Genomic DNA, 16,554 nt, shown 5'->3' on the forward strand with positions numbered 1-16,554 from the left:
CAGATAAAATCAAATAAGTTTAGGTAAGTTCAGATAAGTAAAAATCATGTGAATAAAACGCACCCTAATTACATGGATTTACGTGCGATTGTATTATGTAATCACAAATTAATACCAAATAAGAAAAGATACTACGTATTAAATGTTTATTTTTAAGGCCTATTCTTTTGAGCTTAAGTTCAGTTCCTAATTTCCTTCTCTCATAAACAATTTGGTTTAGCCACATCAATTCAATTCAGTTCAGATCAGCTTAGTTTAGTATATCAGAACAGATCATTAGTACTAATTCCTAAGAGCATCTACAATGGTTATAAATAGGTCTGTGCTTGCAATTTTTCAAATAGTTGGAGTTAGCTTAGTAGCTTATCATTGTGGAGCTACAAGGGTTGTAGCTTTGGTGAAACTACGCAAGTATAATTCAGTCACGGTTTTCTTTAAAATTATATCTATATTTACTCACTGTCTTCTTTAAAATTATATCTATATTCACTCGCCGTCTCTTTTTTATAATTTTAAATACTACCTCCGGTTCAATTTACTCGCAACAATTTCTTTTTTTGGGTGGTTCAATTTACTCGCAACAAACTTATTTCTTTCCTTTTTTAGTATGTTTTTGGATGGTAATTGACCAATATACCCTACTTATATCCTTTTACCAAAGTCAAATAAAATGCTTAAAATTATGTTCAAGAATCAAGTCTATTGTTGCACTTACAAAAACAATGGGAGTTGAATTCATTATTCATGCCATAATAAGAAGCTTGTTAACTCCTTGTGGCTAGGTGGGATACTAGGGTAATTTAGAGCATGTTTGTATGAATGTCATTCTGCAAAAGCTTAATGCTTTGGCGGAGGCTGATTTGCATTAATAATATCCCATCCTAATGTTTTTCCTTACAAAAATGATATTGTGGTGTATGAATTATTTTATACTCCCTCTGGTTTTAAATACTTCATCCATTTCTCCATGCGCGGAGCTTTAAGATAATTTGGAGAAAGTAATAAAATATTGAGGTAGTGGGGTTGGTGGAAGAATAAAAAATTGTAGAAAGCAAAAGTAGGGGAAAGAATTGGAGGATAGAGAATATATGTTGGGTCTACTACTAGGTGAGAGAAATTAATCAAATATTATAAAAGCATTTCAAATAAGGAATAGTGGAGCAAGTATCTAAAAACGGAGGGAGTAAGGTACTACGCAATATTTTATACTTTGTACAATTCAACATAAATACATACTCGCGCTCCATAATACAAAATGCATAAAATCTCATTACAGGTCAAATACTTTAAGAATGAGAGAGAAGGGTAAGAGATCGGGGACCTCCACACTCAAAGTGCTTCTAGTGAGGCTCGGGGTTCAATCCTTACTACTAAACCAAGTTTAGCATGGTAAGTAGTAGATCACCTTTCACCTTTGTCAAACAAAATTAAAAACAAAACACAAAAGAGCGGGCAAATGACCACCGTTTCAGTTCATCAAGCAACAGCCCCAACGGCCAACACCAACGTTGGCAACCTAGAATGGAGCGCGGGAGATTGAGGGTACACGCGGTAGTGCGGCACCATGGCTACCTATCTCAGAAGAAGACGAAGTAAACATTCCATCGATTCATGGGTAAATTTTCATAATGGGGTTTTCAATTAAAGACAATTTATCATTCCATTTCTCATAATTTTATGCAGTAGCTTTAGTTGGTTTGTATTTCCATGATTTTGAAGTAATTTATCAGTATTTTACTTGTATTATTGTTTAGTATTTGTGCTTATGATGTTTGATTGTTTGGTATGGTCATGCTGAAATTGAAACCCCCATCTGTTTTTTTTTCATGGGTTTATAATAGATTGATTTGATCTGTTGATGGTTCAATAGGGTATAATTAGAAAATTTAGGGGTTGTTAATGATTTCGGCTTATTGCTTAATAATTTGATTACCATTATGAATTTATGATTATACAAATTATATTATTTAGACTAATTTGGGCTGCTGATGGTTCTTTATGTTGTACCGAGGATTGGGTTTGGTGGTGATTATGTTATAATTCTTTAATCCCATGATTATGCATATTCTATTATACACTGGGGTGGACCTAAAGAACATACCCAAGGCAGTGTGTGACTGTAAGTGGTACATGGCTTCCACTTGTAGGCGCGAATACACTTTCCCTTGGTGTACATGTTATGTTTATCAACCGTCAATATGCAAAATCATTGTGTTTTAGACATCGTATATGTGTGTATGCATTGGGACTATTAGCAGAAGTTGTTAAGTTGTAGACATGGAGTGATTTGTACATTAAGTCTTTAGAATAATTTTGAGCTTTGAGTCATGGAAGGAAACTAGTAAATGCAAACAACTTATTTTAGGAATGTAAATCGTGGGAAAGTAGAAATAGTGTTACGATTGCTAAACAATTTGGGAGTGGAAGGACAGATTGGTATGGTAAGTTGCCTTGTCATTTCAAATTAGAAGATGTTAAAAAACTGTAAACTAGCTAACTACTTTTCATAGTTTATTGAGTGCCTGTTATCGCTTATATGTGAGTCATTTAGCCATACTTGGTAAGATCCTTAGAAATTAATACCCATTTCGTATCTTTTACGGAAGTAGATAGAATGGATTACATCAGCAGACGTAGTACGCGAAAATGATTGATCAATCATGTATTGCCAAGCTTTGGATACTTCCACACTGTCCCACAATTTCAATACCGTGTTGATTGCTGGAAGGGTCTTCCACTTCTAAGATGACTTAGAGCAAGATTTCTGACCATTTCATAATATAACTAATAAAGTTTTTTTGCCTGTCTACATATTCTTATGTAGTATAATATAAGTAGAAATAATTTCACTGTCGAATAGTGTATTAAATTATTTCATTTAGTCTGTTTTTTCTTAGCAAACAAAAACCTAAATTATGAAGAAACACTACAATTTCGGGACCAAAGCAAAATGGGGAAAAAAAACAGTAGAAACTCACATTGACATGTCATATAATGGATTGGTTGGAAAATTCAAGACATCAAAATCAAGTTGAACTAATTTATGGGGTGAAGTGGCGTGAGAAAATGGCTATAGTAGTTCTTTTAATAATCAATGAGTATCTGGAAATTTAAGAAAACTTGAGGCACATAATATTTCTATATTCCTATCCTATAATAATACTCTGTTTATTCTATTTTATTTGTCACATAAGATATCAATGCACGAAGTATTTGTATATTAAAAAAACCAATGCATTATTATTTCTTAATATAAAATTTTAATATAAATCGTATGATCAATTACTTCTACTCTGTAATAACTTCATATGAAATGGAGGGAAACAAAGGGAGTGACTAGTAGAGCATAGTAGTACTTAGATGATCTGGTTATTATTCAAGGATAGTTGGAATATTTAAAAAAAGTTGTCACATTTACTAAATTATTATCCAATATCCTTATGTAAATTGAATTATAAAGAGCGTAGGATATTCAGTTATCAGTAGAATGTCATATCTTTAATTATGAGAGTTAAAAAAACTCGGACAATTATTTTGGGATGGTCGGACTACGCTATCAGTTTTATAGATGAGTTTCCACTTGGACCTGTTTGGTCCCATCCTTTTCTTCTCTGCTGCTAGTTTCCGTAATTGACAAGTAATCATACTCGTCCTATATATATTGTACAATGTGAAAATAGGAATTTTAAGGTACATAAGTTTGGCACCATCTGAAGTTTGGCTTTAAGTTGAATGATCAAGTCCTAATTCTAGTCTAGCTTGTCCACTCCTGTGAGGCTTTGAGAATGGTTTTGCTCCTTTCTTTGCGTTCGTTTTCTATTTACCATTCTAGCATGCAACATTTCATGATAAATAAAGCCATGAATTTCTGTATATAAAGTGTATACTAGAATTTGCCATTTTTATGTCCATGAAACACATTTCCATTAGAAATATGGCTTCCTGTTTCTTTCTAGCCTTCTGCCTCTTCTTAGCAATTCCACTGTCAAATGGTGATAATACAAGCTATGACGCGTGCTCTAAGCTATACTCATGCGGGAAGATAAGAAAAATAGGGTATCCGTTCTGGGGAGGTGATAGGCCCCCGTTCTGTGGGATGCCAGACTTCGGGCTCACTTGTAGTAAGACTTATGAGTACACTACTATGAACGTTTTCCAATTCGCATACCTTGGATTAAGAGTGCTTGGCATTAATGCATCTTCCCGTACCGTGACTTTTTCTCAAAGTGCCCTGCTTGAACGTTGTTATTTGAGAGATTTGAGTAAAGTAGAACTGTTTCCCACTTTGAAGCCCTGCGGCAGCTATAGGAATATAAGTATAACCTATGGTTGTGTCAATTTAAATGCCTCTCGATATCTCACCAAGTCTTTTCGTTGTTTCAAAGATGATGGTTCAAAAGGTCTTGCTTATTGGTTTGATGATTCATCAAACAACAGTACGATAGGTAAGCCGTGTCCACACAATAACACTGTCAAGTTTCTGGTGGATAAGAGTGGGTTAGATGAACTCAGAAGCCCAAAAGCCTCACTTCTGAATATCTTAAAGAAGGTGGAAGTTAAGACGAAATACTCGGTAGACTTGGCCTGTTCCAAGTGTGAGGAGTCTGGTGGCAGATGCGGATCATCAGAGGAATTGTCTTCAGATCAGTTTTTGTGCCATTGTCGGGACAAATCCCATCCACTAGTGTGCTCTAAACCAACTCCAGATAGTCCTCATAACATCTCCCACCGTAAGAAACTTATTATTTTTAGCTTCTTGCTGTTGAGTTCTACTTATTTTGCAGTTTCATGAAGTTATTTCTTTTCTTCTATATTTTTGTTGGTTATCTCATTATTATTATAGTAAATATTATCCAATTTGCATACATAAAAACCAATTTCAGGGCTTCAACCATAAGCACTGTTCTCTACTGAGTTCTCATGGTCTGTTTTAACGGCAATAAGCATATTTATGTAGCAAAACTGACAATTCTTTATCGTTGCAGTAAAGGAAAAGTTGGGACTGATTCTGGGACTAGGTAAGTATCATTTTTCTCATTTATCCAAGTCCATCTTGTTGAATTACTTGCATTACATTTTAAGAATTTAGTGCAACTGTCCTGCAAATTAGTTCTCACATGACCTCGATTGATATCAGGCATTGGAGGAGCTTTGCTTGTGTTCATAGCAATCATAGGCTTCTGGCACCGTAAGAAGCTCAAATGTTTAACCCAGAGTGCTTCCCTTGACTGTAGTGCATCAGAACTTGAAAAGGGAAGCATGTACTTTGGTGTATCACTCTTCTCTTACAGTGAGCTTGTAGAAGCCACTGCTAATTTTGATCAATCTAAAGAACTTGGCCGTGGTGGCTTTGGAATAGTTTATCATGGTAAGCTTGACCTTGCATCTCTTCAATCCTAAACAAGACATCTCCAAACTCAAATCAACTAATCAAAAGTTTTGCATTGTAGGGAAACTAAAAGATGGGAGGGAAGTTGCTGTAAAACGCCTTTATGAGAAGAGCTACAAAAGGCTTGAGCAGTTTATGAACGAAATTCAAATACTGACCCTTTTGAGACATCAAAACCTTGTGTCACTCTATGGCTGCACTTCCCAGCATTGCAGAGAACTACTACTTGTTTACGAGTATGTGAAAAATGGCACAGTAGCTGATCACCTGTATGGTAGAAACACAAAATCAGGATATCTTCCATGGCCTGTTCGGCTGAGAATTGGAATAGAAACAGCCACTGCGCTCTCTTACCTCCATGCTTCTGATATCATACACCGTGATGTCAAAACTAACAACATTCTCCTTGACTGCAACTTCAGTGTCAAAGTTGCTGATTTCGGGCTTTCTAGACTCTTTCCGACCGATGTAACTCATGTGTCAACAGCTCCACAGGGGACTCCTGGGTATCTAGACCCTGCGTATCACCAATGTTATAAGCTGACAGATAAAAGTGATGTTTACAGCTTTGGAGTAGTCCTCATTGAGCTCATTTCCTCTTTGCCTGCAATAGACATGGATAGGCCTGAACATGAGATAAACTTGTTCAACTATGCATTGAACAGGATTCAACGTTGTGCATTTGATGAGTTAGTGGACCCACAACTTGGGTTTGCACTAGATTTCAAGGTTAGGAGAATGACTGTATCGGTAGCAGAGCTTGCGTTCCAGTGCCTGCAACATGACAAGGAACTCAGGCCGTCAATGGATGAGGTTTTAAAGGTTCTCAAGAGTATTGAAGGTGCTGATTATGAAGCTCTGCAGGCAGAAGAAATGGCAAATTATGTTGGCTTCGTGGATGATAAAGCATCAACAGCTGAAGAGATGGCTGATGATACTAATGTTGAAGTCTGTGAAGCGTCAAAGGCAGAAGAGAAGGCTCAGATTGCTGCTCAGAATAGTGATCCAGGACCTACAGCCATGGAGGATGATTATGCACAACTGTTAAACAGTAATCATCGGGCATATTCATCTTCCCCGATTTCTGTTATGATTAAATGGGTTGGTAGTTCCACTACATCTAGCTCCAGCAAGTAAGCTGCACATTTTGTTTCCTTTCCTTCTAATATACTTCGTATCAGCTACTATATGATGGTTGTAAATTAAAGGAATTGTTTCTATGCAACTCCGGTAGTCTGGTGTACTATATAGTACGAAGTATATGTATTTTTGAACGTAGTTCGAAGTATATACAAACATGTTGTACAAATCGAGCCTATTTTGTTTCTGTTTTACTTGAATTACATAGAATTTGTTTAAATTTTTCATGTTATATTTATTTACATACATATTATCCCATCCGTCTCCAAATAAAAGTCTTATTGATCAAAATTCTACCATTTTTTTTTTCATATTCACCTTTAATCAACCAAACTCCACTATCTTATTTTCATATTCGTGTTTAACCAAAAGTCCATATTCGGTTAATAGTCAAACCTCAATTAGTCATTTTACCTCAAACAAAATAAGTTACCAGATTCATCAAGACACATAATATTTTATTTGAGTTCGGTTCGAGTCGGGTTAATTTACACACTAGCCCATTCGGGTTTGTATAATATGGATTTCCAGCTCTGTCAAGTTGCAAAGGAAACAACAAAAAGACAGGGCTTGAAACATAACCAAAAGTCCAGTCTCACTCTCTTCCTTCACACTATCTCAGCCGCCGTCGGTCAGTCGGCCGGAACCACCGTCCGGAACCGGAGGTTGTAGTTTTTCTGTCTTCAAAGTGGGTTCTATGATTACGTTCACAAGAACCCATTTCAGGGGATACTTCACAAGAATAGCCAATTCTACTGCTGATTTGCTCGAATCCCCAATTATAAAAACGCAAATTAATCCATCACTACAATCAAACAAGATCCCAGATGTGTTAGAATGTAATTTTAAGATTAAAGAGTTAGTGAAAACTGGTCGTATGGAAGATGCACGCAAACTGTTCGACGAAATGCCGCAAAGAGATGTGGTTTCTTGGACCAACGTGATATCTGGGTATGTCAATGCATCGAACTATGACGAGGGTTTGAATTTGTTTTCAAGAATGTGGGTTGACCCGTCTATTAGAATGGACCCCTTTGTACTTAGTTTAGCTCTGAAAGCTTGTGGACTTAATAGTAGTTTAATTAATGGGAGATTGTTGCATGGGGTTTGTGTTAAGAATGGTCTTGTTAATTCTGTGTTTGTGGGGAGTTCACTTTTGGACATGTATGCTAAGTCTGGCTATATTTCAGAGAGTTGTCAGGTTTTCGATGAGATGCCAGAAAAGAATGTAGTTTCATGGACTGCTATCATAACAGGACTGGTTAAGGCTGGTTATTGTAAGGAAGGGTTGCTGTATTTTTCTGAAATGTGGCGCTCCGGTTTGCACTGTGATGCATATAGTTTTGCCATTGCATTGAAGGCTTGTGCTGATATATGTGATCTGGAACATGGCAAGGAAATTCATACACAGGCATTAAAGAAGGGTTTTGATTTAGGCTCTTATGTGGTCAATACTCTTGCTACAATGTACAACAAATGTGGGAAGTTGGATTATGGTATGTGCTTGTTTGGAAGAATGACTATCCCTGATGTGGTTGGATGGACTTCACTCATCACTTCCTATGTTCAGATGGGTAAAGAAGAGGTTGCCGTTCAGCAGTTTAAGCGATTAAGAGATTCCGAGGTGAGGCCTAATGAATACACATTTGCTGCAGTAATTACTGCTTGTGCCCATCTTGGTAGAATTATCTGGGGTGAACAATTACATGCTCATGTCATGAGAGCTGGTTCCTTAAATGCTCTATCTGTTGCAAATTCAGTCATGACATTGTATTCGAGATGTGGGCAGTTAAAATCAGCATCTTTGATTTTTGATTGTATGACTAGCAAAGATATTGTTTCATGGAGCAGCATAATTACAGGATATTCTCAAGCTGGATATGGCAAGGAAGCGTTTGATTATTTCTCATGGATGAGGAGGGAAGGGCCAAAACCTACAGAATTTGCTTTTGCTAGTATGTTGAGCGTCTCTGGTAGTATGGCAATACTTGAGCAAGGTAGACAAGTACATGCTCATGTATTGAAAGTTGGATTAAAACATACATCTTTGATACAAAGTGCGCTGATTACTATGTATTCCAAATGTGGAAGCATAAAGGATGCCTCAGAGATATACAATGGAACAAGCAAGGATGATGTTGTGTCGTGGACTTCCATGGTAAATGGATTTGCTGAACATGGTGACAGTCTAGAAGCTTTAGATTTGTTCGATAAAATGCTGCAAGCTGGTTTGAGGCCAGATGCTGTGACATACATTGGAGTTCTTTCTGCTTGTAGCCATGCAGGACTTGTAGATCTGGGTTATTCTTATTTTAATTCTATGAGCCAGAAATTTCAGATTAGTCCCACTAAAGAACATTATGGCTGCATGGTTGACCTCTTATGCAGAGCTGGAAGGCTAACAGAAGCTGAGAACATGATCAATTCCATGTCATATGAAGTTGATGATGTTATCTGGTCAACCTTTCTGAGAGCATGTAAAATTCATGGTGATGTTGAACGTGCCAGACATGCTGCAGAAAGGATTCTTGAACACAATCCCAGTTGTGCTGGGACACTTACTACTTTAGCTAACATTTACTCTGCAAAGGGAAGGTGGAGAGAGGCAGCGGATATCAGAAAGCTGATGAGATCTAAAGGGGTAGTGAAAGATGCAGGATCATCATGGATTAAGGTTAGAGACGAGGTCTCTACATTTGTTTCTGGGGATAAATCACATCCAGGTGGTGATCATATTTACAATGTCCTGGATTTGCTGATGTCTGGTGTAGATGTACTTGATCAGGAGGATGATTCCCTTCTGCAAGCCACATAAATTTAAAAGGGAGTTCATCTTGGTTTGATCACTTGAAAAATTCCAATTGAGAACATGAGATGTATGTTCTTGTAGACTTGCAGTCACTCTTGGGTCTTAACAAGGTTCCTCGAGGCACAAGCGCATCATAGTTGAAATACCACTGTTAAATCAGGGGTCTGTGTGCGGGGAGTTGGATTGGAAGCAATTCTAATCATATTGTCTGGCCAAGAAAGAGATATTTGGAAGATTTATGCCATTCTAGAACAGCAGTACAGAACTGAAAATTTTGGTAATACTGCATTTATTTTACTGTTCCGTGGAAATCTATGATTTGTGATTCTTTTGAAGTTGACATGCATCTTTTCTGCACTAGGATTTTCAGTCAGTTTCCAAGCATACCTGTAGAAGAGTTGGGACTCTTGAAGACGTGTGCAATCCATGCTCCTTTGCTTCCCCATTTTACTCTGCCGGCTTTATTCAATCCTGTACTTATCAAGGAATGAAGATGATGATGAAGATGAGAAAAGGATAAAAGCTGAAGACAAGCTTCCTCAATGTCAGGTTCTCTCATTGCCGTGAATATAATTCCGTCTGATTCCTTCCCTCAGCACATAACAATGAGATTATGAGAACTTCAGTACCGGAGGTTGCAGGGCTTGTTTAATTCCTAATTCCCAATCAGAAATTTGTTTAAATAACCCTCTGTGCAGATGCAACAATAAATATAGTCCTAATCCCTATGAGACCTTGTTGAAATTAAGTTCTGGAATCATCAAACTAAAAATTTTGGGTATAATTTTGAATTCTTTTGTGGAAATATGGAGGTTTATTAGTCAATTGGGTTATGAACTTTTTATTTGACTTTTACAAACATGAGACTGAGATAAAAAAATGAGAATAAGCTTGCAAATTTCTTGGTTTGTTGTAATTATGATAATAGTTTAACTAAGGCAACTCTGATTGCTGAATAATTTGTGCAGAAATTGTTCCTGAGTTACCGATTTTTGATCTTCATGATTATCAACCTTTGCCTACTCTTTTCTGTGTTTTTTTTTTCTAGGTCGGAATTGGAGGCTTGGAACTATCAGAGCTGTATTATGATGCTGTACAGAACAGAACAGATCAGTGATTGGAGTAGTTTCTCTTCCTGAACTTGGTAACTTGCTTATATCTGTTTTAGAAAGAGATCAATTCTTCTAAATAAGGGAAAATAGCTTTAATATACCGTGAATGATAGTCAACTTGACCATCTCTGTGTTCATTTTCATTGTTAAGGACTTAAGGTTGCCTCCTTGCTAACATAATGTACACAGTTTACTTTAACATATTTCGTTCTTTCTTTTGAATGCCTTAATAAGAACACTGAAAATTTGTATCCAAAGCTTCTGTGATCACCTCAGGATTAAATAATGATTAATGATGCGCAGAAAGCTAAACCCTGAGCACTTAGACAGCCGACAGTTGTGAATTAGAGTTTGTTGTCCTCTGTTGTTCGTTTCATCGTTTGATGCTCGCGCAAGGGCTTCCCTAAACCTTGCCAATTCATCTTAAATAGACGTGCCTTGCTAATCTTGTAGCCTACATGGGACTACAGTTGCTTTGGTAACTGTTGAATTACTCAAATACTTCAATACTTGTTCACTATTGGAAGCACCAACAATGGCAACAATAGGCAATAGTACTCCGTATGTGAGGACGTGAGGTTGAGGTTATCAAGTCCTCTTTCCTTTCAATTAAAAAAATTAAAATAAAACCTTTCAATTAAGGCTGTAACATTTCCTCTTGAAAAAAAGTCGTGACAACATGTGAACTACTCGAATCTAAATCGGTCAAAATTCGGCTTTAGTTGAGTTGAGTTAGTCAAAACCCAATTTGAAATCCACAAGAAACTCGATAAATTCGTCATCAACAACTATTAAAAGTTAAAAGCAAAATGTCTAAATAACTCACTTTTAAAGTAATCGACTCAACTCGAACTTATCTGAAAATGTTAAATAGTCAAAAAAAAATACCTAAACTCAAACTCATCGCATATAATTAGCACCCCTAATTTCAAGACGGAGTAGTCATCAAAGTTTTAAACTCTATACGTAGCAAGTGACCATGTAACATCATTTTCTTCTTGACTTCGTTATAGACAGACAACTAGACAAAAAATAAAGGTTCAATATTAAATATATATTCTCAATAATCAACAAGCACCAGTGGTCTAGTGGTAGAATAGTACCCTGCCACGGTACAGACCCGGGTTCGATTCCCGGCTGGTGCACAAACTGATAATTCAAGCAGTGATGAACTCTGCGCTCTCTGTGGCAGCTGGGTCCGCCACAATTCATCTGACTCCAGATTGAATATGTGCGCATCTGAGCTTGGTTATTATTTATTTCTTTTTATTTTTTAAGAAAAGGTTCAATAATTTGGGATTGGATCTTTATTGATAAAAAGTTTTTATTTATTTGTTTTTTTCATCTGAGACTCTTATTGGTTGAACAAAAAATTTATACTGTCAACATATCATTACATGCTTTTGTTTCTTAACATTCAAACAATAAGATGATATATTCATCATTCTTGTACTTCTTGTGTAAGAATATTTTTTTCAGAAATTTATTCCAATATGCTATAGTTTTATACCTCTAGATACACAAATTTAGGGGCTTTCAAAATTGAAACAAAAACTTCTATGTATACCTCTATACATTGAGTATATTTTTATTGTCAACCAAACAAACATTTACAGAATACTTGTATAGTTGTATGGCATAATTAAGCATGATACGAGGTACCAAAATAATGGTCGGTGGAAGAAGCCCACGTATTCAAGGAATCACAACATATGTGATGGAAAAAGAGTAGGATGTCACGAATAATATGTTATCCTCTGGTCAAAGAATTGACTACTTGGAAAAAAATAGAGATTCAACTCAAAAAATGTGGAAAAGTTGGCGTAAAATACTGGGTTGACTTTAATGATATGTAAGGTCAAGGCCAATAGGCAGGACTTTAGTACGGAGTATAATATAATATGTCAATAATAGTTAGTCCTCTTAAATTATGTGATGTATTAACCTGTACAGTACTTCGAATTTATATCATAGGATAATATGAAGGGACAATTTTTTTTTTTTTTTTGAAAAATAACCTTACAGAAAACGTATAACTAGTTCATAAACAAACTCACCTATGAATAGAAGAGAAGTGTTATTTTGCATATAACAAATATAAAAGTAAGAGAAATGTTGAGATATCTACTTGCTTCTTTCAATCTTTGTCATATAGTTTTGATGAGGATCATGAGATATGACATGGTAAGCTAATTGTAAGTCTCTAGCTAGCTACAACTATTAGGGGGCGTTTAGTTCAAACAATGGTATGGGTTTGGAATGGGCAGTGAAACCTGGGTGGTATGGGGTTGGAACTTGATACTTGACTTTATGTGTTTGATTTTTATTTAGGAATGATAGTTTTCCTTTTAATTTTAAACCCAAAGGTATGGGTATGAGCCATACCCACCTCCCCCTTGGGTTTATAAAACCCATACCTTGGGGGATTGAGGTATGGGTTTGAAAAATGAAATTTCAGGAAACAAACACAAGGTATGGGTTTTGGTCATTCCAAACCCATACCTTATACGGTTATACCTAATATGCTTGAACCAAACACCCCTTTAGAGTTATTCTAATATGAATAATTTCCTACAAGGACCAATTTTTTTTTTAAAAAAAGAAATTAAAAAAATTAAAAAGCAGTTCGAGAAATGTCACGAAAAAAACGCCATATTTTCTAAGCCATACAATAGTGTGAACATCGGTTATCAAGGGCGGCGCTCAAAGTTTTGGGCTTGAACGTTGAAAGACTTGAGAAATCAAGTCAAGTCTCAAAGTCAGCTCTTGTTTATCACGTTAAAGAATAATAATGACATTCAATACTTGATGGTTCAATTATACGCATGAAATTTTTGTATATACACAAGAATCTCATAAATTTGTTATTAAAGAAATATGGCTTCGTATTTCTTCTTCTTACACTTTCCCTTGATAAATTTGATCATTTTCTTAGCCATTTCGTTGTCAAATGGCGAAAATGATAAATATGCAGCATGCTCATCAGATTTGTCTTACTCATGCGGGGGTATACAAAACATTACGTACCCGTTTTGGGGAGATAATAGGCGGCTAAAGTTCTGTGGGATCTCGGACTTCAGGCTCAAATGTGATTTGAATAATCGAACTACGATGCATGGAACTCAAAACGGATCCTTATACTATGAACTGATAAGCATCAATACGTCGTCCCACACCATGGTTGTTTCCCTAGAAAGTGTGTTTAAATATTGTCATATAAACCACACAAGCAGTTCAACTGTGTTTTCGACTCTGAAACCAACCGTTGAATATAGGAACATCAGCCTATTTTATGGCTGCTCTAACAGTAGCTGCTCCAAATATCAATCTAAGTCTTTTAACTGCTCCAACTTTGGTGATCAGTCCATTCATTTGGTTTATTACTCTGACAGCCCATCAGATATTAGCAGAGAAAATGAGTCGTGTTCGTGTCAGAACAATATTATTGTCCCGGTGCCTGAGAGAGATTTCCATGAGGTAACCAAAAGTTTAAATAGTGGCTCACTTTTTACGAGTGGCTCAAACAGGTGGCAGATTGAGATGAAGTACCGCGCAAACTTCACAGCATGTTCCAAGTGTGAGAAGTCTGGTGGCAGATGTGGATCGTCAGATGATCAAACTTCAGATCAGTTTGTGTGTTATTGCCGTGATGGACCTCATCAACTCCATTGCTCTAAATCAGGTCAGTTTCAAAACATCCTGCCACCCAATATTTGTTGTAAGCATGCATTACTAATAAAAATTAGTACTAGCCAATCTGCAACAACCATATCATTGTAATTGTACTGCAATTTTAGAGTCTGAACAATGATCTAAGCCTTTACCAAATTTATATGATCCCTCTGTCTTTTATTTTATTTTTTTAATTTTTTAGTGTTGCACTTTAATCGACAGATAATTTTAGACTATTTAATTGACTCGTAGTAATGGGTTTGAGTGGGGAATTAGAACATTATGTCTTTCTTTCATACTTGTATATGTTTGCATAATCCCAAGCCAGGTTATATGATTGATATGAGGACATCAATGAGGTTATAATACTTATACCAGCACTTTTCTTGCGAGTTTTTTTTTAAACATGTTTATATTCATTTAGCAATACTTTATACATAGCTCTATATCACCACCACATTGACATTCCATTCGCTTTTTTGCAGAGAAGAAAAGGCTGAAAATTGGTATTGGTAATTCAATGTTTTCTCTGTATTAGCAAAATTCCATTTTTTCAACTCTATACCTTGATAAGAATTTAGCTGCTGGATCCTATAAATTAACTGACATAACCTTACTAACCAATGATCAGGCATTGGAGGAGGTGTACTTGTTCTTGTAGTATTATGCATAGCCATCTGGTACCAGAAGAAAAAGTCTGGTCACTCGATTTTCAGAACCCGGAGTACCTCTCTTGACAGTAATGCATCAGACCTCGAATTTGGAAGCAAATTCTATGGTGTGCCACTCTTCTCCTATACTCAACTTGTAGAGGCCACTGGAAATTTTGATCAAGCTAACGAACTTGGCAGTGGTGGCTTTGGAACTGTTTATTATGGTAAGCATGAATTTACATCAGTTATCCCAAACAGAACATCCTTAAGTTTTCGGTCATTTCACCAAAGAACTTGTTTTTCCTTGTTTAAATTTATTTTCTTGTAACTCGTGTTTTAAGTTGAAAAGAACTGACCCTTAAACATATATTGCAATGAAATTTGCATGTAGGGAAGCTAAATGATGGAAGAGAAGTAGCAGTAAAGCGCCTTTATGAGAAGAACTACAAAAGATTAGAACAGTTTATGAATGAAATTCAAATACTCACTGATCTGAAACACAAAAACCTTGTGTTACTCCACGGCTGCACTTCTCCTCATAGCAGGGAACTTCTCCTTGTATACGAGTACGTGGAAAATGGAACCGTAGCTGATCACTTGGACGGTGAAAACACAAAATCAGGATTCCTTCCATGGCCTGTTCGACTAAGAATTGCAATCGAAACAGCCACTGCACTCTCTTATCTCCATGCTACAGACATCATACACCGCGATGTAAAGACTAACAACATTCTCCTAGACAGCAACTTCAGTGTCAAAGTTGCTGATTTCGGGCTTTCTAGACTCTTCCCGACAGATAAAACTCATGTGTCAACAGCACCACAGGGGACTCCAGGGTACTTAGACCCAGAATATCACCAGTGTTATCAGCTGACAAATAAGAGTGATGTTTACAGCTTCGGAGTAGTCCTCATCGAACTAGTATCTTCTCTGCCTGCAATTGATATGGACAGGCATAGACTTGAGATCAACTTGTCTAACTACGCAATGAACAGAATACAATGTTGTGCATTCGATGAGTTAGTAGACCCACAGCTCGGGTTTGCATCAAATTTCAAGGTTAGAAGGATGACTATTTTGGTGGCAGAACTCGCGTTCCAGTGTCTGCAGCATGATAGAGAATTCAGGCCGTCAATGGATGAGGTTTTAGAGGCTCTCAAGAAGATTGAAAGCGCGGATTATGAAGCATTGCAGGCAGAAGAAATGGTACATGATGCTGCAGAGGAAGTTGTGAAAATGCATATTGGTAACACACCATTGCCTTCCCCTACAGAAGATGATCATGCAAAGCTGTTAAGCAATCATCAGCTAATTCTGTCTTCGCCGATCTCTGTGATAGATAAATGGATCAGTGGATCTACTATATCAAGCAGCAGCAAGTAAATTGTTCAGAGACTTTTTTTTTTTTTTTTTAAAAAATTGATCAACTATATATTGGGTGCAGAAAATTGCTCAACATAATATGATTGTATTATGGTTGGTGCGCCTTTTTGCTAAATTTTGGTGAATCTTTGAAGATTTTGGCAATGGAAACACAATATATGGGATTCGGAAGATAAATGATAGGTTTTTGAAGTGTTATTAGAAAGGCAGAGATAGATTATAAAGGCTAAACATTATTTGAATTAAGATTAATTTTTATAGATAGGAAAATTTGTCAACAATCACCTTATATAAAACACAAATTTTGTCACAAATCATCTTATAATTACCTGCTTTGCTACCTTATCATCCACCCTAATCACCCTCCCAACTTGAAAAGGCCCTTTACCACGAAAT

General features: G+C 36.5%; 2 protein-coding genes, 2 non-coding genes and 1 pseudogene across 4 annotated transcripts; all 5 read left to right on the top strand.

Annotated features, from left to right (window-relative positions):
- The first annotated feature begins 1,855 nt into the window (after positions 1-1,855).
- LOC145619401 (LEAF RUST 10 DISEASE-RESISTANCE LOCUS RECEPTOR-LIKE PROTEIN KINASE-like 1.2) lies at positions 1,856-6,698 on the top strand. Its single transcript, XM_081674086.1, has 4 exons — positions 1,856-4,709; positions 4,986-5,018; positions 5,138-5,368; positions 5,451-6,698. The coding sequence occupies exons 1-4, from the start codon at positions 3,905-3,907 to the stop codon at positions 6,524-6,526; spliced, it is 2,145 nt and encodes a 714-aa protein (XP_081530212.1). The 5' UTR covers positions 1,856-3,904; the 3' UTR covers positions 6,527-6,698.
- A 398-nt stretch (positions 6,699-7,096) lies between these two features.
- On the top strand, positions 7,097-9,449 carry LOC145619536 (putative pentatricopeptide repeat-containing protein At3g47840 pseudogene; annotated as a pseudogene).
- Positions 9,450-11,524: 2,075 nt separating this feature from the next.
- Positions 11,525-11,595, top strand: TRNAG-GCC (transfer RNA glycine (anticodon GCC)). The gene has a single exon. It is a non-coding gene; the product is annotated as a tRNA-Gly (tRNA).
- A 14-nt stretch (positions 11,596-11,609) lies between these two features.
- On the top strand, positions 11,610-11,697 carry LOC145621788 (small nucleolar RNA snoR114). Its single transcript, XR_014108585.1, has one exon. It is a non-coding gene; the product is annotated as a small nucleolar RNA snoR114 (small nucleolar RNA).
- Positions 11,698-13,327: 1,630 nt separating this feature from the next.
- Positions 13,328-16,335, top strand: LOC145619538 (LEAF RUST 10 DISEASE-RESISTANCE LOCUS RECEPTOR-LIKE PROTEIN KINASE-like 1.1). Its single transcript, XM_081674251.1, has 4 exons — positions 13,328-14,132; positions 14,608-14,634; positions 14,754-14,999; positions 15,167-16,335. Exons 1-4 carry the CDS (start codon positions 13,328-13,330, stop codon positions 16,156-16,158), a joined length of 2,070 nt encoding a protein of 689 aa, XP_081530377.1. The 3' UTR covers positions 16,159-16,335.
- Positions 16,336-16,554: the final 219 nt, after the last annotated feature.

Source organism: Chenopodium album, chromosome 27, assembly GCF_948465745.1.
Source record: "Chenopodium album chromosome 27, dcCheAlbu1.1, whole genome shotgun sequence".
NCBI classification, from domain to species: domain Eukaryota; kingdom Viridiplantae; phylum Streptophyta; class Magnoliopsida; order Caryophyllales; family Amaranthaceae; genus Chenopodium; species Chenopodium album.